Below are 24,458 nucleotides of genomic sequence, written 5' to 3' on the forward strand. Positions count from 1 at the left end.
CTTAGAAAAAAATGAATAGAACTTACATATATTTTTTAAAAAATACAATTAAATAAACCCCAAAAAATACTATAACTAGTGAAGAAGAAGAAACATATAAAATATTATCGTGCAATAGTTAACTTGAGTTGTAAATAATTTGCAGAAGTGGCAATCCTCTGCTCATATTCACATGTAAGACAGAGGATGAACACCAAAATCATTCTTGTGAATACTGTTAAATATTTTTTTTAAAAAAAACTGGAACCAAGTTTAGAACCACTTGTTGACAAAATTAATCCAATCTTCTGCTCATCATCATTGAATAAAAAATACTAACATTAAATAATTAAATAATTAAATATGCATACTTGTATGGAGGAAGCACTGTTAATTAAGCATGGTGAGGTCACTCCTTCATCGCCTTGTCGTCATTGCTTGACAAAAGATTTGTGTAATTGAAAATTATGGAAAGAGATAAGGTTTATTACTCTTAAATAGGGTAAAATAGACTACGTAATCTACTTGAAAAAAATATTAAATTATTTATTTTTTATTTTTTAATCTTTTAATATGTTAATATTAAAAAATATTTTTAAATAAAAAATATTTTTTAAAAATTACAAAAACATCATACCGGGTACTATTATAATAATAGTAAGCACAATAAAGATAGTTGTTGCCTTTGCTTCAAACCTTTTTAGCAGTGAGGCAGGCTCATGTGGTATAGAAAGAAAACTGTACTCTTGACTGGTCCCCCACTACACTTTCACGGCAGTTAATTTTAAGTGTCTTTTTGAGATTGTAATAATAATTATATACTTAGAAATATATTAAAATATTTTATTTTTATTTTTATTTTTTAAAAATTATTTTTGAATAAAACTTAAAAAATTAATTTTAAAAAAACACAATTGTATCCCGTTCCCAAATATAACTTAAGTAATTTGCTGGAAAAAAAAAGAGAAATTATGTGAGTTTCACAATAATTCTTAATAATTTTGTTAGTTGAAACTAATAAAGAATTTAATTGAGAATCCATTGGTTTGGTAAGTATCTAATAAATAAAAGTAGTGGTTGGTGATTTTTTAAAATAATTTAACACAGTCTTAAAATTATTTTCTCAAACTCTAGCACAAACAAAAAAAGATTTTGAAAAATAAAAATAGTTAAGAAAAAAATACCACATTTTTCATTTATATTTTTTTTAAATACTGCAAAAAAAAAAAAAAAAAAAAAAGCTAAGTTGAAGGGTGAGCAATTTATCAGTGGAGGTGAGGCTCCTCTTTAGCGGGGGAAAAAAAATGCTCTTTTGCCGATGCGTGGATGGGTTTTTTTCTTGATGATGCAGTGTATGATGATGGAAGTGGGATGGTTTTTTCTCTCTTTTCTTAGAAATTATTGGTTAGTTTTTATTTTTATTTTTATTTTTTTAATTTATAATTTTTATTCTTGACTCTTTACAAAATTAAAATTTATTTTTAATTTTGTTTTTTAATCCCAATTTATCATATGTTATCTTTTCTGATTTGATCTTTATATTTTATATTTTTTATTTTATTGGTTTTTAATTTTATCATTCAATTCAAATTTATGGTGTGTGTGTGTATATATATATATATATATATATTTAATTTGGTCCTAATTCTTTTGTTAAAATTATTTTTCTTTTCAATTTAACCCTCAAATAAAATATTTGTGGTTGCCTAATTTATTTTTTATTTTGAATTTTTTTGTCTAATTTGTTTTCTTAGTTTTATCTTTCAATGTTTAATTAGCTGAAAATTGATTATTTTTCCACTCCTTTTTTTCACAAGTTATTTTTGTTGGGTTTTTTTTAAAGTTTTTGCGTATTATTGTGTTTATTTTTTTGTCTGATTTTAATAAAACCATCTTATTTAACTGGTCGAAACTATAATTCGAGTGATTAATTTTTTTTAATAAAAGAATTTTTTAAAAGAATATCTTTAAAAATTACTTTTTAAAGTATTTTTTATTTGAAAATATATTGAAATGATATTTTTTATTTTTAAAATTTGTTTTGATATAATAAATAATTTAAAAATATAAAAAAAAACTAATTTTAAACTAAAAAATTTAAAATTATTTAAAAACAGGTTGAATCCACTGTACCAATCGTATCTTATTAAACGACTAATCATGGTTATTGAGGACCCCATGAACTTGAACTGAGCAAGAAAAGGGGAGGGTGGCCCCATCCTTACCTTCTGGAAGGACACCCCACGTGGAGTCCTTTATCCTCAGCCACGCTCTCAACTGTAAGGATTATTATTATTATTATTTATTTTATGGTTTCATGGTATTTCTTTTTTAATAACCCCACTAATAATACATGTATGTGAGAGCCCAATCCAACAATAAATTGACAGGGCTGACGCATTTATTGACCGTCTGTGGACCCCATTCCTCCACCTCACGACAAGCCTCCCTCCATTCGTAAGCAAAATCCAATAAAATTGTTTTTAACAAATCAAGCAAGAAGAAGAGCCTCAATTCAGTCCTCTAATCATCTATTAATTCTTTATATGGTCCCTAAAGAAATTTGTTTTCTTCAATTAGGTCTTCAATAAATTTCCCAAAGAAGTTCCGCTATCAATAGAATTAAAGAATCCATCAAAGTTCAGTGAAAATTTCAACCTCATGGACATTGTTTTTCACTGGTTTAGAATTGTTTCCAAGAATCTATTTATTTGGAGTTTATTAGGAAAAAACAATTAAAAAAATAAGTGAAAAGTGAGATGGAGGAGCTAACTTGATAAAGATTCTATGAAATAGAGGGTTTAATTGAGAAACTAGTTTGCTAGAAAACTAAGTTGAGAATTACTTGATAGTTGGGGGACTATATTGGGTTTGGCCCAAAGAAAAATAAAAGGAAAGAAATTTATGATACGAGAAGGAAGGAAATCCACCGTTTTTCAAAACCTCTAAATCGAATTTAATTAAGATTTTTTAATAAAATTTTATATTTATAATTTTCTTAAGAGTTAAAAATTAAATTTTATTCTTAAATGCTATCAAAGTAAATTGAAGGTCAAACCTTAATTTATGTAATATTTGAATGTTTCTTTTCAAAATATTTTTAGTTTTTAAAAACGTGGTGATATTATAAAAATAAACTGTTTTTTTTAAGAAAAAAATTAATATTAAAATATTTATCTACATCTTTTTTAACAAGGTGAAGGGAATAAAAATAATATATAAAATAAAATGAATTCAGTCATCAGAAGTAGAATTAGCTTCAAATAACTGTTAAGGAAAGTGAAAAGAAAAGAAAAGAAAAACGCGTACTCTAAAGATCACAAACACTGTTGAATCTTCTCTCTATCTCGCTCTCTCTCTCTCTCTCTCTCTCTCTCTCTGTGAAAAAGACCCTAAATTAGGGTTAGGGTTTTCAAAAACAGAAAAAAGAAAACCCTCTCCATTCATTCACTACAACAACTGAAAGAGAGGGGTTTTCAGTGTTTTAGAGACCCTTTTGAGGGTTCTGAAATGGGTTCCTCTTGTTTTCCTTCTTCAGTTATCAAGTGGCAAGCCTTCACAAAACTGAAACTTTTCTCTCTCTTCTGCGCCTTCTCGCTGTCCCTAAACTGTGCCGCTTCTTTTGATTCTGACAAATCTGTGCTGTTACAGTTCAAGAACTCAGTCTCTGACCCTTCAGGGCTTCTCTCTGGCTGGAATCTGATCAACACCAACCATTGTCACTGGAACGGCGTCTCGTGTGATGCTAATTCGCGTGTTGTTTCGCTTAATATCACTGGAAATGGCAACTATAGAGGTAAGGACAGTGGAAATGGAAGTGCTTTTTTGTGTTCTGGTGATTCTATTGAGCTTTCACTGTATGGGTTTGGGATTAGGAGAGATTGTAAGGGTAGTAAGGGGGTTTTAGTGGGAAAGTTGTTGCCTTTTATTGCCAAGTTAAGTGAACTTAGGGTTTTATCATTGCCCTTTAATGGCTTTCAGGGTTTGATACCTAGTGAAATATGGTGCATGGAGAAGCTAGAGGTTCTTGATCTTGAGGGTAATTTGGTGTCTGGGTCGTTGCCGGTTTCATTTTCCGGGTTAAGGAACTTGAGGGTTTTGAATTTTGGGTTTAACAGGATAGAAGGAGAGATACCGGGTTCACTTTCTTACTGTGAAGGTTTGGAGATCTTGAATTTAGCTGGAAATCGTATCAATGGGACAATTCCGGGGTTTGTTGGCAGGTTAAAGGGTGTGTATCTGTCATTGAATCAGCTTGGTGGTTCTCTGCCTGAGGAGTTTGGTGATAATTGTGAGAAACTTGAGCATTTGGATTTGTCTGGGAATTTTGTGGTTGGAGGGATTCCTAGTACTTTAGGGAAATGTGGGAATCTGAGGACACTATTGTTGTATTCAAATCTGTTTGAAGAAATTATTCCACATGAACTCGGTAAGCTTGGGAAGCTAGAAGTGTTGGATGTGTCAAGGAATAGTCTTAGTGGGCCAGTGCCACCTGAGCTTGGAAATTGCTCTGCATTATCTGTGCTTGTGCTTTCAAATATGTTTGATCCATATCAGGATTTTAATGGTACGAGAGGGGACAGTTCGTTGGATCATTCAATTTCTGTGAATGAAGATTTCAACTTTTTTCAAGGGGATATGCCTGCAGATGTTCTGACTCTTCCAAAACTGAGGATGCTGTGGGCACCAAGTGCAATGCTTGAGGGCATGTTGATGAGCAACTGGGATCCCTGTGATAGCTTGGAAATGATCAATTTGTCTCATAACTTCCTCACAGGAGAAATCCCTCATGGGATTAATCACTGCAATAAGCTGTGGTATCTGGATTTGAGCTTCAATAAGCTTAATGGGGAACTTCTTGCGGAGTTTCCAGTTCCTTGCATGACTGTTTTTGATGTTAGTGAAAATGCATTGTCAGGTTCCATCCCCAGTTTTTATAGCAGCAGTTGCCCTCGTGTTCCTTCCGTGAATGATAATCCCTTGAATGCTTATGATCCATCATCTGCCTATGTATCATTTTTTGCATATAAAGCTCAGACTGGAAGTCCTGCTATGTCACTTGGAGGAAGTGGTGGAATCACAGTTTTTCATAACTTTGGGAGCAATAACTTTACTGGTACTCTCCAGTCTATTCCTATTGCACCTGTAAGATCAGGAAAGCAAACTGCTTACACATTTTTGGCTGGAGATAACAAGCTCAGCGGGCCATTCCCAGGTATTCTGTTTGAGAAGTGTCACGGATTGAACACGATGATTGTTAATGTTAGTAGCAATAGAATGTCTGGTCAGATTCCGGCAAATATGGGTCCAATGTGCAGATCTCTCAAGCTTCTGGATGCATCTAAGAATCAGATTATGGGGACCATTCCCCCAAGCGTTGGTGATTTGGTTTCACTCGTTTCTCTTGACATGAGTTGGAACCTTTTGCATGGCCCGATACCATCTAGTTTGAGCCAAATAAGGGGTTTGAAGTACCTGTCTTTGGCTGGTAATGGAATAAATGGTTCCATTCCTTCTAGCTTAGGGAAGCTGCAAACTTTAGAGGTTCTGGATCTCTCTTCGAACTTGCTTTCAGGAGAGATACCAAATGATCTTGTGAAGTTGAGAAACCTGACTGCTCTTCTTCTCAATAACAATAAACTCTCTGGGCAGATACCCTCTGGTTTAGCAAGTATGACTTTGCTCTCAATGTTTAATGTCTCCTTCAATAACTTGTCTGGGCCACTGCCATCAAGTAACAGTTTGATGCAATGTAGCAGTGTTCTTGGAAACCCATATCTACACCCTTGCCGTGTTTTCTCCCTAGCAGTGCCATCTCCGGATTCTCAAGGAAGGGCTTCTGAGGCACAAGGCTATGCTTCTCTCTCAGGTCAAACCCAGAAGAGGCAGGGTGGTGGCTTCACTTCAATTGAGATAGCATCAATAGCCTCTGCATCAGCCATTTTTTCAGTTCTCCTAGCTCTGATTTTCCTATTCATCTACACCAGAAAGTGGAGTCCAAAGTCCAAAATAATGGGATCTGCCAGAAAGGAAGTAACAATCTTCACAGACATTGGGGTTACCCTGACATTTGAGAATGTGGTGCGGGCCACTGGGAGTTTCAATGCGAGCAATTGCATTGGCAATGGAGGTTTTGGGGCCACTTACAAGGCAGAGATCTCTCCAGGAGTTCTGGTGGCAATTAAAAGGCTTGCAGTTGGACGGTTCCAGGGCATTCAACAGTTTCATGCAGAGATCAAAACCCTTGGAAGGCTCCACCATCCAAATCTTGTCACTTTGATTGGTTATCATGCAAGTGAAACAGAAATGTTTCTCATATATAATTATTTGCCTGGTGGTAATTTGGAAAAGTTTATTCAGGAGAGGTCCACAAGGGCAGTGGATTGGAGGATACTTCACAAAATTGCTCTGGACATAGCTCGTGCACTTGCCTACCTGCATGATCAGTGTGTACCACGTGTACTCCATCGGGATGTTAAGCCCAGCAACATTCTTTTAGATGATGATTTTAATGCCTATTTATCCGACTTTGGTTTGGCCAGGCTCTTGGGAACTTCGGAAACCCATGCTACTACTGGAGTGGCTGGAACTTTTGGGTATGTTGCCCCAGAGTATGCAATGACTTGCCGTGTATCAGATAAGGCTGATGTTTATAGTTACGGGGTTGTGCTTCTTGAGTTACTTTCAGACAAGAAAGCTCTGGATCCTTCATTTTCCCCGTATGGAAATGGTTTTAACATTGTTGCTTGGGCATGCATGCTCCTTCGGCAGGGCAGAGCTAAGGAGTTCTTCACGGGAGGATTATGGGATGCTGGGCCACATGATGATTTGGTAGAAATCTTACACCTGGCAGTTGTGTGTACGGTGGACACACTATCGACCAGGCCTACGATGAAGCAGGTTGTACGACGGTTGAAACAACTGCAACCGCCATCATGCTAGTTGCTTGATAGGGTCATGCTTGATTTAACATAGTGATTTGTAGTGGTGGGTAAGCCCATTTAATTTATGCTTTCTTGGTCCTCGTTACGGGCTGCCCATAGGAGCTAAACTTTTAGTTATTTACCCACTTGTAAATGGTAATATAGTTTTGCCCCCATTTTTCTAAGCTGTTCCCCCGCTCGGGGGGTCTCATTGATGAATCTGCAAAAGAATGCAGATATTCATTTGCCACGGTGTATAAATGAATCTCAGTTTCCATTTGCTTAATAAAGCCATCGAATCGAGATATTTCTGGGAATCTGTTCGTGCGTCTGCTAAAATCATGCCATTTTTGACAAGTGAGCTGGACTATCCCACGATTTATTTGAAGAGCAATAGCCATTTTTGACAAGTGAGCTGTACAAATGGCTATTGCTCTTCAAATAAATCGTGGGATAGTCTTGGTTTAGTTGCTTGCAGGTCGCATGTGAAGTTCAATTGAACAGGGACTGCGGCCATAAAGTCCTAGAGCAGCAAAGGGAGATCCTCGCCATGCATTCTTGATCAAATCATGACATAAGCCCTGCAGTGACGAGGTAGTTCTGCAAGTGGCTATCGTGGGGTTGTTTCCCTTTGCAATCATGTTTTTTTGGTGGCTCTTTTCCTCGTCATTTCACTTCTGTTGGTCACGAGCAACAGCAACGATCATGATATCCAATTTTACTTTCCAACTTACCTGCAACCAAATTTGGTATATTTTAAAGAGGACAAATGCCAATTCGTGGTTTGCCTACTTTGCATGCCATTTTGTTAATGTCTATCCCAGGAAGACCATCTGCTCGACTACTTGCTGGTTTTCTGAAATCAAGACTTGGATCTCGGCTGCATTTTCTCTTTTAAATTTTATTCTGCGCATCTAATTCCTGAACCAAAAAGGATTAGGTTTTAGGCCCTTCAAAGTAGGTTGAAGCTTGCAAAGAGTGGAACGTGGTTTTCACTTCTCCAAAGCCCCAGTTCTTAAGCAGTCAGCAATAGTCCCATATTTTGTTAGTGCTCGATTGGGCTTGGACGCATTCACCTGCTTGTAAAAATTGAAAGAAATAGGCAAGCCAGCATAGACACACCCTTCATCAGCTGACCTGCTTTACATCAGGAAAAACAATCTTGCATCCTGCTATAAGGCCGAAATAGAGCAACTGATTTAGCTTTGCAGCAACAGCCATCAGGCATGATAATTAAGAACAAATTGAAACTGAAAACAAAACAAAAATTTCATTAGCCTTAAACCTTTTTGGTTCTTTTTTCTCGCTGTCTGTTTTGCACGAGATTAACATTACAAAAGGGGGGGAGGGTTAACAACTATATGCTTAAGGGGTTGCTCTACATCACCATCACCATCACCAGCATGCTTGACAAACTCAGCTGCTGAGAGAAAGCTTCCATGGCAAACACATACAATCCTCAGCTCCTCTCCTTTACGATACTGGTAGAGAAAACCTTCAATTCGTTTCCCGTTGGGACCATCTCCTTTTGTGGACACACATGGCGTATCCTCCAACACATTTCTCACTGCCTCCTTAGTTCCATTCTCAGCGACTATAAGTTTGTTAGATCTGTTCTTTTCCATTGCAACTCCTGCAGGGAAACCTAATTTTTCAGCTAGTGCTAATCTCGGCGCTATGATCGATTTCCGCTCACACTCTGACAAAGACTGCACACTGACAGGACTTCTTGACTCAACACATTTGTTCATTCCTATATTGAAACAAACAGAATATAGGAATAAGAAGTTGGATTAAGGAAAATAAGTAGTTCAAATACAACCAGAAATTATGGAAAGTTAATACACTCCACGAGAATGGAATACATAGGAAGCAACATTGGGAATCCTCTCTAAAGAAGACTAGCCAAATGCATCCCCCATGCATAGCTTCAAAGAGAGTTCTGCTTTAGCCCGGGGTGTCGCTACGCCGGGAGAAGTTATGCAAGCTTGCATTAAAAGAGTATTTTGCCCAAGTACTTTGGGCATGAAGAACCCAGCCACAGTGAGTTTTAAGAAAAATATTATATTACAAACAAGACAACAAAACAGAAGCTAAAATAACCATGCTCAGGAACTCGAAATGAACCAGAAGCATGTGCTTTAGAGAGTCAACGATTTGTTTTTTTGTTTCCAGAAATCTAATCAATTTAAGATTGCTGGAGTCTTTTTTTTGTGCATCGGGATTAAGGTAGCCAGGAAGCTTACGCCTTTGAAGTCGTCCAAAAATTAACACAAATGCTATGTATTGAGAGAAGCCTCACGAGAAGCTACCATATAAATTGCATACAAAATTTCAGCACATACATTTCAGGCTCACTCTGTTGTGCACTCCTTTCAGGAAATGACTTATACCACCAAAATAAATTGAGAAGAGAACAATCAGCAACATAACAAGCCAAGATATTGGTCGCTTTACTATTACCTATGCTATCACCACAAACCAAAGATTCCTAGTAATTCATCTGCATATTTATATCATAAAAATATGGCCAAGTGAAATTAACAAAATGGAGCTCTCATACCTTTCGCTATACTGTTCTGCACTGACCAAAGTTTGAAGACAACGAAACATAGAAACATCTTATGCATGCTTGAATACGACTGAGAAAAATGTGAAAAGAAATCTATTCTAAACTCAACTAAAATTGAAAATAGAAAACGGATAAGAAACACAGAAAAGCTCCATTGGAAAAAGGTTTGTAAATGCGAAGGCCTTTACGAGTTCTAACACTTCAGAACAGATTTCCCACTGCAAAACATCCCCACATCGAACAACAAAGCATTCATAGATTTCTCACGGAACTAGACAGCCAATATTAAAACATTCACAGACTACTGAACTTGGATCAAGCTTGAATGATATACAAAAAAACACATGGTCCGAAAAGCCCAGCATGTTGCATGCTGGAAAAGCTAAAGAAAATAATCACAAAAACATAAATAATATAATTTTTTTCAACAATGCAGACAAAATAATAACTAAAAAGATGCCAAAAACTTTCCAATTGGTCTACTTCCATAGATTATAACCTGGCGAAAAATCGGAACAGGCCAGTATCAGGCTAAAATAGCATCCAACCATTGGCACAGCATCTTAATAAAAAAAATAGCAATCAAAATTCAAATAAGAATTAAAGCAACCACACATGCACCAAATGTTTTAAGGAAAGGGAAAAAAAATAAAAAAAAAAGAATGTTTGTTACCTTTAACTGGCTGGCTTTCAAATTCTGTTATCCCAGAAGATGCAGTCCCTTGTGATGTTAGTAATAATGGTGGTGGTGCTACTTCGGCTTGTTTTAACAGCCCTTCTATAGCAACACCAAACAAACCATTGAAGCTCTTAAGAAACTCTTTTTGATGGTGATTACCAGTTGTGCCATTTTCTCTCTGATCATCTTCCTCACCCCTATTTTTATCCTTCACTGCTTTGAAATTTTGCTTCTCTGATCTCTTCCTTTTAGCCTCCATTCTCCTAAGTGTCTGCATCTCTTTCCTCTTCCTCCACTCCTCCTCTGTCTCTGTTGGCAAAGAACAAGTCCTTGAAAGATTATTACTTTCCATATTAGGTACCACAAAAGAACTTCCATTTCCATTTTCTCTTAACGGGTTAACAAAATCTGTTGCTATAGAAGATGGCCTAGATCTAGTAATCTTCTTGGCTTTTGGGTCCACACCGAATCTACCATTCAATGAAAGTCCAAGACTTAGCTCAACATCTTCTTCTCCGTTGAGTTTGTGATTACAATGATTCCCAGATATGAACCTTGGCAACAAATCCTTGGGAAAATTGTTGAACATAGAGATGTTATTATGTTGCTGTTGGGTTTCAATGTTCTGAAGTTTCTCTGTTTGTGCCATTTGAGATATAATCAACGCAAAAACCAAGAACAGCACCGAAGTAAAAATGACTTTGATAGAAAACTTGCAGAACAACCCAGATTTTGAAATTTGAGTAGGAACTGAAATCCCATTACCAAGAATATTGTCAAGAACCAACAACTTCAAATTCTAACATGAAGAAAAACCAAACATTTTGAGTTAAAAAATCCTCATTTTCTCCATTTCTTAAAAAAAAATTTACATAAAAAACTACCCATATTAGAAACACAACAAAAAAAAAATATTAGAATTATTTGAAAATATATTAAAAAATATTTTTTATTTTTTAAAATTATTTTAATAATAATATATAAAATTATTTAAAAATATTAAAAAATATTAATTTATTTTTAAAAAAATTTAAAATTAAATTAAATTCTTTTAAAAAAATATTTTTTAAACATAAAAATAAACAGGGTTTAATTTTTTCCACTGCACAACCCAAAACTTTTCAAGAAACCAAAGTGAAATCTTTGTAACAGAAAAATTTAAGGCCATGAAATATAAAGATTAAAGGTGTGTTTGTCGAGCATGTTTTTAATTTTTTTATAATTTTAGTTTATTTTAATTGGTTGATGTTAAAAAATAATTTTTAAAAAATAAAAAATAATATTATATTAATTTATTTTAAAAAATGTAGTACGGGCTACATTTCCTTAGGACTATACCCCTAGTTTAAAAACCAGCCACTTATCCTATTCTTGTGCGGGAAATATTTGTGGGCATAGGCATAAGAGCTAAAAAAATTTAGTTCAGATAGATGCAAGTTGGTTAGAACATTCTGATTATTAAAAAAAAAAATTTTATTTATTCACTCAATAAACTTAACACTAGCTTTTCAAGATATTGAAATCTTTTCACATGATTCATTTATTATTTTTAAATAAAACAAAAACAAACAAGTTTTTTTTTCATCTTAATTGCATAGTTAAACAATTAAAATACATTTGGAAGCAAAAAATCTAAACTTGGTGTCAAAAGATATTTTTTTATTTTCACAATGGTTTTTTCATTAATATAATTTAAGCTAAGAGATAATTTGGTATTTGATCAAATATATAAAAAAAAATAATTAAAATACATAATAAAAAAGATGAAAATACCCTTTTAAAAAAAAAACTTAAGCATGAGATCAAGTGACATTTCTGTTATTCACAATGGTTTTTTTTTCTTTTTATAACTATAAAGTTAGCTCAAGAAAAATTTTGTATTTGACTAACTAAAAAGAAGGTAGGCGTGTGTATACAACCCTTAGAAGCGTGTGTGGCACCTCCCAACATCCAAATATGTTTTCCTATCTTGTCATTGAAAGTGTCATCGTGTCCTCTTCCTATTTGTGTGATGCGTGTTGGCGTTGGTGGTTCATTTTGTAGCCAATGATCTTTTCTTTATTTTATTTTTCTTTTTTTCTCTCTCCTTCCTGAAAATTACAATTTAATCCTCTTTATTGGTAGTATTTTAACTTTAGTTCTCATTCTTATGATTTTTAATTTTTGGACTTGTCTTTTTTGTAGAAATTTTATTTGTTTTTAATTTAATTATTCAATCCCAATTTACCAAATATTATATTCTCCAATTTGATCATCATGCTTTGGATTTCTAATTTCTTTACTTAGTCCTTTTGTAAAAGTTTTAATGGTTTTTTCGTTAATATAATTTAAGCTAAGAGGTAATTTGGTATTTGATCAAATATAAAAAAATAATAAACAATTAAAATACATAATAAAAAAGATGAAAATACCCTTAAAATAATAATAATAAAAAACTTAAGCATGAGATCAAGTGACATTTCTGTTTTTCACAATGATTTTTTTTTCTTTTTATAACTATAAAGTCAGCTCAAGAAAAATTTTATATTTGACTAACTAAAAAGAAGGTGGGCGTGTGTATACAACACCTAGAGGCGTGTGTGGCACCTCCCGACATCCAAATATGCCTTCCTATCTTGTCATTGAAAGTGTCATTGTGTCCTTTTCCTATTTGTGTGATACGTGTTGGCGTTGGTGGTTCATTTTGTAGCCAATGACCTTTTCTTTATTTTATTTTTCTTCTTTTCTCTCTCCTCCCTGAAAATTACAATTTAATCCTCTTTATTGGTAGTATTTTAACTTTAGTTCTCATTCTTATGATTTTTAATTTTTGGACTTGTCTTTTTTGTAGAAATTTTATTTGTTTTTAATTTAATTATTCAATCCCAATTTACCAAATATTATATTCTCCAATTTGATCATCATGCTTTGGATTTCTAATTTCTTTTCTTAGTCCTTTTGTAAAAGTTTTAATGGTTTTTTCGTTAATATAATTTAAGCTAAGAGGTAATTTGGTATTTGATCAAATATAAAAAAATAATAAACAATTAAAATACATAATAAAAAAGATGAAAATATCCTTAAAATAATAAAAAAAAAAACTTAAGCATGAGATCAAGTGACATTTCTGTTTTTCACAATGGTTTTTTTTTCTTTTTATAACTATAAAGTCAACTCAAGAAATATTTTGTATTTAACTAACTAAAAAGAAGGTAGGCGTGTGTATACAACACCTAGAGGCGTGTGTGGCACCTCCCGACATCCGAATATGCCTTCCTATCTTGTCATTGAAAGTGTCATCGTGTCCTCTTCCTATTTGTGTGATGCGTGTTGGCGTTGGTGGTTCATTTTGTAGCCAATGACCTTTTCTTTATTTTATTTTTCTTCTTTTCTCTCTCCTCCCTGAAAATTACAATTTAATCCTCTTTATTGGTAGTATTTTAACTTTAGTTCTCATTCTTATGATTTTTAATTTTTGGACTTGTCTTTTTTGTAAAAATTTTATTTGTTTTTAATTTAATTATTCAATCCCAATTTACCAAATATTATATTCTCCAATTTGATCATCATGCTTTGGATTTCTAATTTCTTTTCTTAGTCCTTTTGTAAAAGTTTTAATGGTTTTTTCGTTAATATAATTTAAGCTAAGAGGTAATTTGGTATTTGATCAAATATAAAAAAATAATAAACAATTAAAATACATAATAAAAAAGATGAAAATACCCTTAAAATAATAATAATAAAAAACTTAAGCATGAGATCAAGTGACATTTCTGTTTTTCACAATGGTTTTTTTTTTCTTTTTATAACTATAAAGTCAGCTCAAGAAAAAATTTGTATTTGACTAACTAAAAAGAAGGTGGGCGTGTGTATACAACACCTAGAGGCGTGTGTGGCACCTCCCGACATCCAAATATGCCTTCCTATCTTGTCATTGAAAGTGTCATCGTGTCCTTTTCCTATTTGTGTGATGCGTGTTGGCATTGGTGGTTCATTTTGTAGCCAATGACCTTTTCTTTATTTTATTTTTCTTCTTTTCTCTCTCCTCCCTGAAAATTACAATTTAATCCTCTTTATTGGTAGTATTTTAACTTTAGTTCTCATTCTTATGATTTTTAATTTTTGGACTTGTCTTTTTTGTAGAAATTTTATTTGTTTTTAATTTAATTATTCAATCCCAATTTACCAAATATTATATTCTCCAATTTGATCATCATGCTTTGGATTTCTAATTTCTTTTCTTAGTCCTTTTGTAAAAGTTTTAATGGTTTTTTCGTTAATATAATTTAAGCTAAGAGGTAATTTGGTATTTGATCAAATATAAAAAAATAATAAACAATTAAAATACATAATAAAAAAGATGAAAATACCCTTAAAATAATAATAAAAAAAAACTTAAGCATGAGATCAAGTGACATTTCTGTTTTTCACAATGGTTTTTTTTTTCTTTTTATAACTATAAAGTCAGCTCAAGAAAAATTTCGTATTTGACTAACTAAAAAGAAGGTGGGCGTGTGTATACAACACCTAGAGGCGTGTGTGGCACCTCCCGACATCCAAATATGCCTTCCTATCTTGTCATTGAAAGTGTCATCGTGTCCTTTTCCTATTTGTGTGATACGTGTTGGCGTTGGTGGTTCATTTTGTAGCCAATGACCTTTTCTTTATTTTATTTTTCTTCTTTTCTCTCTCCTCCCTGAAAATTACAATTTAATCCTCTTTATTGGTAGTATTTTAACTTTAGTTCTCATTCTTATGATTTTTAATTTTTGGACTTGTCTTTTTTGTAGAAATTTTATTTGTTTTTAATTTAATTATTCAATCCCAATTTACCAAATATTATATTCTCCAATTTTATCATCATGCTTCGGATTTCTAATTTCTTTTCTTAGTCCTTTTGTAAAAGTATTAATGGTTTTCAATGGTTTTTTCGTTAATATAATTTAAGCTAAGAGATAATTTGGTATTTGATCAAATATTAAAAAATAATAAACAATTAAAATACATAATAAAAAAGATGAAAATATCCTTAAAATAATAATAATAAAAAACTTAAGCATGAGATCGAGTGACATTTCTGTTTTTCACAATGGTTTTTTTTCTTTTTATAACTATAAAGTCAGCTCAAGAAAAATTTTGTATTTGACTAACTAAAAAGAAGGTGGGCGTGTGTGGCACCTCCCGACATCCAAATATGCCTTCCTATCTTGTCATTGAAAGTGTCATCGTGTCCTTTTTCTATTTGTGTGATGCGTGTTGGCGTTGGCGGTTCATTTTATAGCCAATGACCTTTTCTTTATTTTTTTTTCTTCTTTTCTCTCTTCTCCCTGAAAATTACAATTTAATCCTCTTTATTGGTAGTATTTTAACTTTAGTTCTCATTCTTATGATTTTTAATTTTTGGCCTTGTCTCTTTTGTAGAAATTTTATTTGTTTTTAATTTAATTATTCAATCTCAATTTACCAAATATTATATTCTCCAATTTGATAATCATGCTTTGGATTTCTAATTTCTTTTCTTAGTCTTTTTGTAAAAGTTTTAATGGTTTTTAATTTCATTTTCAATTCAAATTAATGGTATTATGTTTTTCAATTTGGTCCTCATTGTTTTGATTTCTATTTTTTTGGCCCTTTTATTTTCACCCTTTAATTACAATATTGTTTTTATTTTTTATGTCAATTTTTATCTTTATTTCTTTGATTTTTTTGTTCTTTTACTAAATTAATTTTTCTTTTCAATTTCACCTTTCAATTAAATATTTTTTTTTAAATTTTGATCATTATTCTTTTAACTATTTTTTTTTAATTCTTTTGTATAATTAAAATTCTTCTTTCAATTTCATCATTTAAGTTTTGATTAAGTGAGAATTGGAATTCATAATGTTTTTAGATTAGTACTTCGAGGTCTAATGACCCGAGTCACTGGTTTGAAAAGTTAACACGAATTTGATAGGATATCTCAAATTGACTTGATTTTAATTAGTAGAATTATAGATTTGTCAAATTAACTTGAATTGATTAAAACTAAAATTTTTATATTATTTTTAACGATATTTTATTTTTTTGGTATTTAATACATTGTGAATCTAATTGAATTAAAATTTTGTTCTATTGGGATATATGACAGCTTCAGAAACCAAGACTAGTGTGTGTGTGAATAAAGTTTGTTGTAATAACCCTGAGGAGTATAACTTAACTAGTCAGATCTTAGGTTTACTTCCTAGAGGTCATTAGTTCAAGTCTCACAAACTTCAGGGCCACTAGAGGCTTACATGATTATTAACTTCAGGACTTGTGGGATTAGTCGAAGTACACAAACTAGCCCGGACACCCACATTAAAAAAAAAAATTTGCTGTAACGTTTCTGCCTTTTGAATGATTATATCGGGTTGTGAGGGGACAAAATCATATAACACCCTTGAGATGATTAAAATGTGACACGTGGGAGGCATGAAGGAGGGTGTACAGATAGAAGCTGCTCTTAATTCCACTATGATTCCCATGCCTCATTAGCCCATATTTCTCTTAATAGAATACATATGGTTAAAAAAAGAAACCATGTACTAAGAATACAAAAACCCTAATGATCTAATTGTTGAATCAATTGAAACTTGTAATAATTCTTATTGCTATCATCACCACAATTATTGTTATCACTACCATTATTATTATCATTATTGTTGTTGTTGTTACTACCACCACCACCACCAATACTACTACTACTATTACTACCATAATCATCATTATTATTAATATTATTATCACAATCATCATTATCATTATCATTATTACTATCATAATAAACTATTATTATTACCACAATTATTAATAGTATCATTAGTAGTATTATTAATAACATTATAATCATTACTATTATTACTAATATTAATATTATTATCATTATCATTATCATTACTAATATTATTATTATTATTATTATCATTATTATTGCTTCTACTACTACTACTACTACTATCATCATTATTGTTATTATTATTATAATTATTATTACTCCAACCACTACTATAATTACCATTACCATTATTATTGTTGTTGTAGTTGGAATAAAAAAACCATAAACTTGTTTTGAATAATAAAATTACTACTACTACTACTACTATTATTGTTATTGTTGTTGTTGTTGTTGTTATGATGATGATGATCACAATTATTAATATTATCATCACAATCATTACTATCATTAGCACCATTACAATCATAATAAACTATTATCATTGTCACTATTATTACCATTATTATCACTACTAGTAGCATTATCACTATTATTACCATTATCATCATCATCATCATTACTATTACCATTATCATTATTACTATTATTATCATTATTATTAGTGTTGAAAAAACATAAGCCATGAATTTGATTTAAAAGATATTATTGGAAAAACTACCAAAACTTTGACAAAAGTACCAAGGAAAAAAACCAAGAAATCAAAAGAAGGACCAAATTGAAATTTTTATTATTATTGAAAAACAAATCATAAAATTGACTTAAAAGATAAAATTGAAAGCATAAAAACTTTGACAAAAAAAAACAAAAAAAAAAATTAAAAGTAGAAGGACCAAACCGAAAAATATTATATATAGAAATCAGAATTGAAGGATTAAATTGAAAAAACATAAAACTTTAATAAAAGAGAAATAATAACATGGGTTTGTTGAAGATGGGTTTGTGATGATTATGGTAAAGAGAGATTAAATATAAAGCTTGATTTTTAAAGGAGATGGTGATGGAAAAAACGAGGTGCAAAGCGTAATGGAGCAATAATAACATGGCAACTAAATTAGAGCCCACTGCAATTAGAAGAATGGCAATTGTGGAAAGTTTCTTGGACTTTTTGTGTGCTGATGGAAGCCCAACTGGGATTTGGATGAGGATGGAGCTGGTTCTGGGAATGAAGTCCATGGTGGGAGAAGAGGCTGATCGATGGAACCAGATCCATTATTATTATTATTATTATTATTATTATTATTATTATGTATGGATGGCGACTAGGTTTTTTTTTTTATAAAAAAGTTAGGGTTTTGTTTTTTGTTCTAACTAATTTTTTTTTCCAGTTAATATTATTTAAGAACAATTTCAACTTAATAGTTTAAGCTGTTAGGTGAGGTCCAAAGATATGGTTTATATTATTCTCTAACACACCCCTTCAAGTGAAAGCCTTTTGGACTTTAAATTTACACAGATCCATATTATCTTGTACTTAATTTTTATCAAATAAATGGGGAATGTGAGATTTGAACTCGTGACCGCTTGATCATCAAAACTCTGATACCATGTTAAAAAATCATCTCAACCCAATAGCTTAAGTTATTAGATGAGATCCCAAGATATAATTTATATTATTCTCTAATAAATGCTTCCCCAAAGTTCTTCTTCATTCTTGTGTGTGTTCCTTCACTACTTATATAGACAAGAAGTTTTTTTTTCCTCCCATTCGCTTAGTTCTCAAGCAAATTTGGTGACTAAGCAACCTAAAATCACTTTGGTTCCTTAATTGTATTTGCACTTTTGGTCCTCTTGTCCATATATTTTTTATTTTTCTTATTTTTTTTATTTTGATTTAAAAAAAAAAACATCAATGATGACTTGATAAGAAAACAATTATTAATGATTTTGAAATGAGCACGTTAAAAATTGAACATGTTGAAAGTAATTTTTTGAATTTGAATTTTTTTAAAAAAACACTGAAAATGATATTGCAAATACATTAAAATATGTTTTTTTACTATCATATAATTGATTCTAAAATAGAATTATTTGTGACAAGACACGAGTAATATATTATTCTTTTCTTTTGTAATATATTTAAGTTAAAATTACCATAACTTATGTTTTTATCTCATTTTCTTATTATATTTTGCTTTTGTGGTCTTGATAAACTATTATTTAAAAAACAATTATTCTAGTAAAAAAAAGTATAAAAAGTAGCGTATTAATAAAATAAAGGAGTTTTAATTAAATAGATACTATTTTATCTTAATTTTAAATCATTCAATTTTATTTTGATTATTTTGATGATTACTTTCAATAGTTTTTAAAAAACATAGCTGATAAAGCTATCTAGTTTTTTTTAATTACATTAGTAAAAAGAAAGAGGGATTATACTAGAAAATTATTTTGTTTTAATATAATTTTAATTATTACTTTTCTTTTTAAAAAAATTAATTTTTATATAATTAAATAAAAAAATTAAAGAGCTCAATACAACACAAATTAAATATCTTAATCCGTATCTATTTCTCAATTTTCCAACTTAGCTTTTAGTTAGCATTAATAATTCTTTTTAATATTTATTAGCACATCTAATTTTTAATTTATTTTATTAAATACATGCATCATCTTTTAGATGCACAATTCATGTAACTCCCGGGTAAATTCCTGTATTTTGATTTACAAAAAAAAAGGGGGAAATAATTATATATATATAGAAGTTAAATGAGTGAAAATTACTATCTAATAATATAAATGTGGGACAAGGATTTAAATTGAATAAGTCAAACTTTTGGGCCAAATAATTTTAAAACAAAACAAGGAAGGACTTAAATGAAAAAGGGAGGAAACTTGTAAATATATAAACAAGTGGGGAGTGGATTTTAAGAGGGGAGTGGCCGGCCATGTTAGGGCATTGAGAGGAAAATAAGGGGGGAAGGAGGAAAGAAATTTGTGTGGTGATTTCAAGCTTTCATTCTCTTATTTCTTTGAATTAAAAGGTAACAAATCTTTTCCTCTCAATTAAATTGATATATTTAGTATGTTAAGATTTTATGCAATTGTATTAGTGAATAATTATGGTATGAGTTGTGAGGTTTAAGGGGTTAATTTATGAAATTATGATGAATTAATGTTTTAATAAATGAAATAATAGTGGGTAATGTTTCAATTTGTGAAATTGAAGAAAAAATAATTATGGGTTCTTTTGAGGAGAGGTTTCGGCCAAGAGAAGGAAAATGAATGTAAATGTTGGATCAATAATTAATTGTTGAGTTATGTGGTAATATTGATGACGAAGGAGTTATATTAGTGATGAGTTAATAATTAAATGAGTTATATGGTAATATTGATGATGAAGAACTTAAATAAGTTATATTAGTGATGAGTTAATATTGTTGAGTGATAATTAAATGAGTCATGTGGTAATATTGATGATAAAGAAATTATGTTAGTGATGAGTTAGTATTGTTGTTTGATAGTTAAATGAGTTATATGATAATATTGATGATGAAGGAATTTTATTAGTGATGAGTTAATATTGTTGAGTGATAATTAAATGAGTCATGTGGTAATATTGATGATGAAGGAATTTTATTAGTGATGAGTTAGTATTGTTGTTTGATAGTTAAATGAGTTATATGATAATATTGATGATGAATGAATTTTATTAGTGATGAGTTAATATTGTTGTTTGATAGTTAAATGAGTTATGTGATAATATTGATGATGAAGGAATTTTATTAGTGATGAGTTAATATTATTTTTTAATAATTAAATGAGTCATGTGGTAATATTGATGATAAAGAAATTATGTTAGTGATGAGTTGATATTGTTGTTGAAAAAAATTAAATGAATTATGTGGTGAAGTGTTGATGAAGTAATTAAATTAACAATGAGTTGTTTTGCTGGTTTGATAAGTGAAATGGTTTTGTGGTGATGTTGTTGATAAAATAATTAAATTGATGACAAGTTGATTTTGTTGAAACAAAATTTTATTGGTAATGAAATGAACCTGCAGGAGTGGACGAGGCTACAGGAACCACTCAGCAGACATGTTCAGTTAGCAGGACGCAAACACCAGGTAGGTGTTTAATATCTTGAATATTTTTTTTATTTCTCTGAACTTTAGATATTTAAATTTTCCCTTGATCAATGAAATTGTATGTGGAATGCTGGTAGATTTTCCCATGATAATTTATTTTGAAAATAGAAAACTTGTGAGCCAGTTATCCTGGAATGGAACTGGTGCCCTGTGAATGGGCTGCTGGTGGACCAGTTATCCTGGTATGGAACTGATGCCTTGTGAATGGGCAGCTGTGCTGGTATGGAACTAGTGCTGGTTTGGAACTGAAGTTCTATGAAGTGGACATATTTAAATTTTAGATTATTGATTTGTGAATAGTACTTGGAAGATGATAGTAAATGTGGAAATTTTGTGAGTAACTAATGTATATATTTATATGTTAATGCAAATGTAAATGCTCTAATTGACCAAAATTATCTTTTAAATCATTATGCAGGTTCATCTTAATACCGTGCCTCCTAGTAGTTTTAGAGTTTACTTCCCATTAACAGTAAATCTTTTGGATATGTAAATTGTTGATAATAACATTACTATCTGTATATTTTAAAGATTATAATGTTGGGCATGTATGAATTTAAATGGATCAGCTTATTTAACTTGTACTCTGTTATGTAAATATTATCTGATTATAATGGTGATATATATATATATATATATATATATATATATATATATATATATATATATATATATATATATATAAGCATGTAGTTAATATTATTTGTGATAAACTGTACTTAAAAGATTATATATGATTGAAGGAATTATATTAAATCTATAATCTATGGTTTGTGTATCATGGTTAAGATAATTCTTTCTTCATTTTAGCAAAATAATTATTCGTTGAGTTGATATGTTAGAGAAAGTGTAATATTGTTGATTAAGATATGTTGGAGTATAATAAGAATATTGAATTGTGGAAATGGTTGATTAGGGACTGATGTTGATTTTGTCGATAACTTGGGATAGGCTAAATTAGAGGAAACTTTGCTGAAATTTTTGAAAAAAAAAATCATGAATTTTCAAATATATTGCTGAAAAATTACAGGGTTGTTATAGTTGGTATCAGAGCCTTGGTTTGGGTTCTAGGTGATAAAAAAAAAACTCACAAAAAAAATGATTGTATTATTACAGGATAGTACAAACCAGAAAGGGTGCAACTACTGACCCCTCCCCTTTGGAGAGGCAAGCTCAAGATAGAGGATCTATGGATAGACGTCAAAATGATCCTTTAGAGGATACTGCTTTACATGTACCTCCAGTGTCACTACAATAGAGTATTGGGGGGATCAGTCAGACTACAGGCTGAAGAGGGGCCTAGACAAGTAAATGCACTTCCTTCCGAGGGACTAGGACAACAGGGGCATGGAGGGGTGCCCCTACCAGCACCACCAGTTGCTGCACCAGCACCATATACATACCCTGTTTTCCTAGCATAGGTTGTTAGAGCAGTTATAGAAAGCATGTCAGGTACGACTGTTCCAGTGGCTCCAGCACCACCACCAGCTCTAATTACTCTTGTGTCTTCCGATAATATAACTTTGTTGGTAAGGACAGTGAAGAATATGAGGGAGTTGGGGTGTGAAGCTTTTCTAGGTGAGCAGGATGCAGAAATTACGGGTAGGTGGCTACGGAAGGTAGAAAGCGTTATGACTCAGATGAGGGTACCTGATGACTGGCAAGTGAGTTGTGCTACCCAGTTACTTTCAGATAGAGCCCAAACATGGTGGGAAGTCATTCAATCTCGAAGGACTACTAGAATTTGTACTTGGGGCGAGTTTAGGAAACAGTTTGAGACCCAATTTTTCTCTCCTTTCCAGTGCAGAATAAAAGAACAGGAATTTCTGGCATTGAAACAGGGAAACATGACAGTACTAGATTATAAGAGAAGATTTCATGACCTCTTTTTATTTGCCCCACAGTTTGTTACCACTGAGCAACAGATTATTGACAGATTACGGGATGGATTACGCCAGGAACTTAGACAAGGATTGGTTGCTTTACGGTTTGAGTCCTCCAGAGAACTTATTGAAGCAGCCCATGCATTAGAGGCGTGTATGAGTGAGGGTCAGCAGGGTCAGGTTGGGTTTGGCAAGAGGAAGGACACTGATCTTATTCAGAGTAAACCTCTATTTCCTAAGAAAGGGAAATCTCAGTTTAGTCAGTTTAGAAGGAAGGAGGGGACAACATCGGGAATGGAGCAGAGTTCGGGTATTGGGCCTATTGGAAGCCAGTCAAGAGGACGGAGTGGATCATTTGGTTGGACTTCTGATCAGAAGTCAATTTCATACCCTCAGTGTGTTCGATGTGGCCAGAAACATCATGGGGACTATTCGACTACGCCTGGATGATGTTATGTTTGTCGGGGTGAGCATAGGTGGAGGGAGTGCCCACACTTGGGCAAAGGTTGTTATTACTGTCATGGACAGGGACATATCAGAAAGGATTATCCTAGGAGGTCAGAATTCATCCAAACCCAACAACAGTCTCAGAGTCAACAACAATCTGTTACAGTAAATCGACCGGTTAGACAATCACAGTAAGGGGCCAGTGGTAACCGGGATCGATTTAGAGCCCAGGGTGACCGAACTCAAGGCCGGGTGTTCGCCACTACACGAGAAGAGGCTCGGACTGCCCCAAATGTTGTTGTAGGTACCTTGTTGTTAAATCACCAGCCTGTGTTTGTACTTTTTGATTCGGGAGCTACTCGTTCTTTTATTGCTTATAAAACAATAGAAAAACTGGGTATGAGTCCACATAGAGTTTTTATGGGGTTTGCTATAAGTACTCCTCTAAGGGAAAGGGTAGATGTTGATATAGTGTATAAAGATGTCAAACTTGTCATTATGGGGTGTGAGTTTAGTGCAGATTTAATACCCTTACCATTGCACGATTTTGATATCATATTAGGAATGGATTGGTTGGGTAGGCATAGAGCCCAAATGGACTGTTTTGCAAAAACAATTACCTTCTGTGGACTTATGGGTAGAGGGGTGGTTTTTAGAGGAGAGAGAAATGTCATACCAAATTGTTTTATTTCGGGAATGACAGCACAAAAAATGGTGAATAAAGGATGCGAGGTATATCTCGCTATGGTGATGGACTTGAATAGTGGGAATAATGAGTTAGCAAATCTTCACATAGTGAGAGATTTCCCAGATGTGTTTCCAGAAGAATTACCGGGTTTGCCCCCAGAGAGAGAGGTAGAGGTCTCAATTGATGTACTGCCAGGCACAACACCTATAGCTCAAGCACCATATAGAATGGCACCAGTAGAACTAGCTGAGCTAAAATTTCAGTTACAAGAACTATTAGATAAAGGGTTTATACACCCCAGCAACTCACCTTGGGGAGCTCCAGTGTTATTTGTAAAGAAAAAAGATCCCGGTACTACCAATTGAGGATTAAAGATCTAGATGTATCAAAAACTGCTTTTAGAATTCGGTATGGACATTTCGAGTTCTTGGTAATGCCATTTGGATTAACAAATGCTCCTGCGGTATTT

At 32.3% G+C, this 24,458-nt stretch overlaps 3 protein-coding genes across 3 annotated transcripts; 2 read left to right on the plus strand and 1 right to left on the minus strand.

The window, feature by feature from the left end:
* The first annotated feature begins 3,279 nt into the window (after positions 1-3,279).
* On the plus strand, positions 3,280-7,219 carry LOC7472595 (LRR receptor-like serine/threonine-protein kinase RPK2). Its single transcript, XM_002305322.4, has one exon. It carries the CDS (start codon positions 3,490-3,492, stop codon positions 6,919-6,921), a length of 3,432 nt encoding a protein of 1,143 aa, XP_002305358.1. The 5' UTR covers positions 3,280-3,489; the 3' UTR covers positions 6,922-7,219.
* Positions 7,220-8,153: 934 nt separating this feature from the next.
* Positions 8,154-11,008, minus strand: LOC7472596 (ninja-family protein AFP3). Its single transcript, XM_024599304.2, has 2 exons — positions 10,148-11,008; positions 8,154-8,655 (listed from the first exon to the last, which is right to left on the minus strand). Exons 1-2 carry the CDS (start codon positions 10,800-10,802, stop codon positions 8,234-8,236), a joined length of 1,077 nt encoding a protein of 358 aa, XP_024455072.1. The 5' UTR covers positions 10,803-11,008; the 3' UTR covers positions 8,154-8,233.
* Positions 11,009-22,416: 11,408 nt separating this feature from the next.
* On the plus strand, positions 22,417-23,304 carry LOC127905224 (uncharacterized). The gene has a single exon (XM_052452301.1). The coding sequence runs from the start codon at positions 22,417-22,419 to the stop codon at positions 23,302-23,304; it is 888 nt and encodes a 295-aa protein (XP_052308261.1).
* The last annotated feature ends 1,154 nt before the right edge of the window (positions 23,305-24,458 follow it).

Source organism: Populus trichocarpa, chromosome 4 (assembly GCF_000002775.5).
Source record: "Populus trichocarpa isolate Nisqually-1 chromosome 4, P.trichocarpa_v4.1, whole genome shotgun sequence".
NCBI classification, from domain to species: domain Eukaryota; kingdom Viridiplantae; phylum Streptophyta; class Magnoliopsida; order Malpighiales; family Salicaceae; genus Populus; species Populus trichocarpa.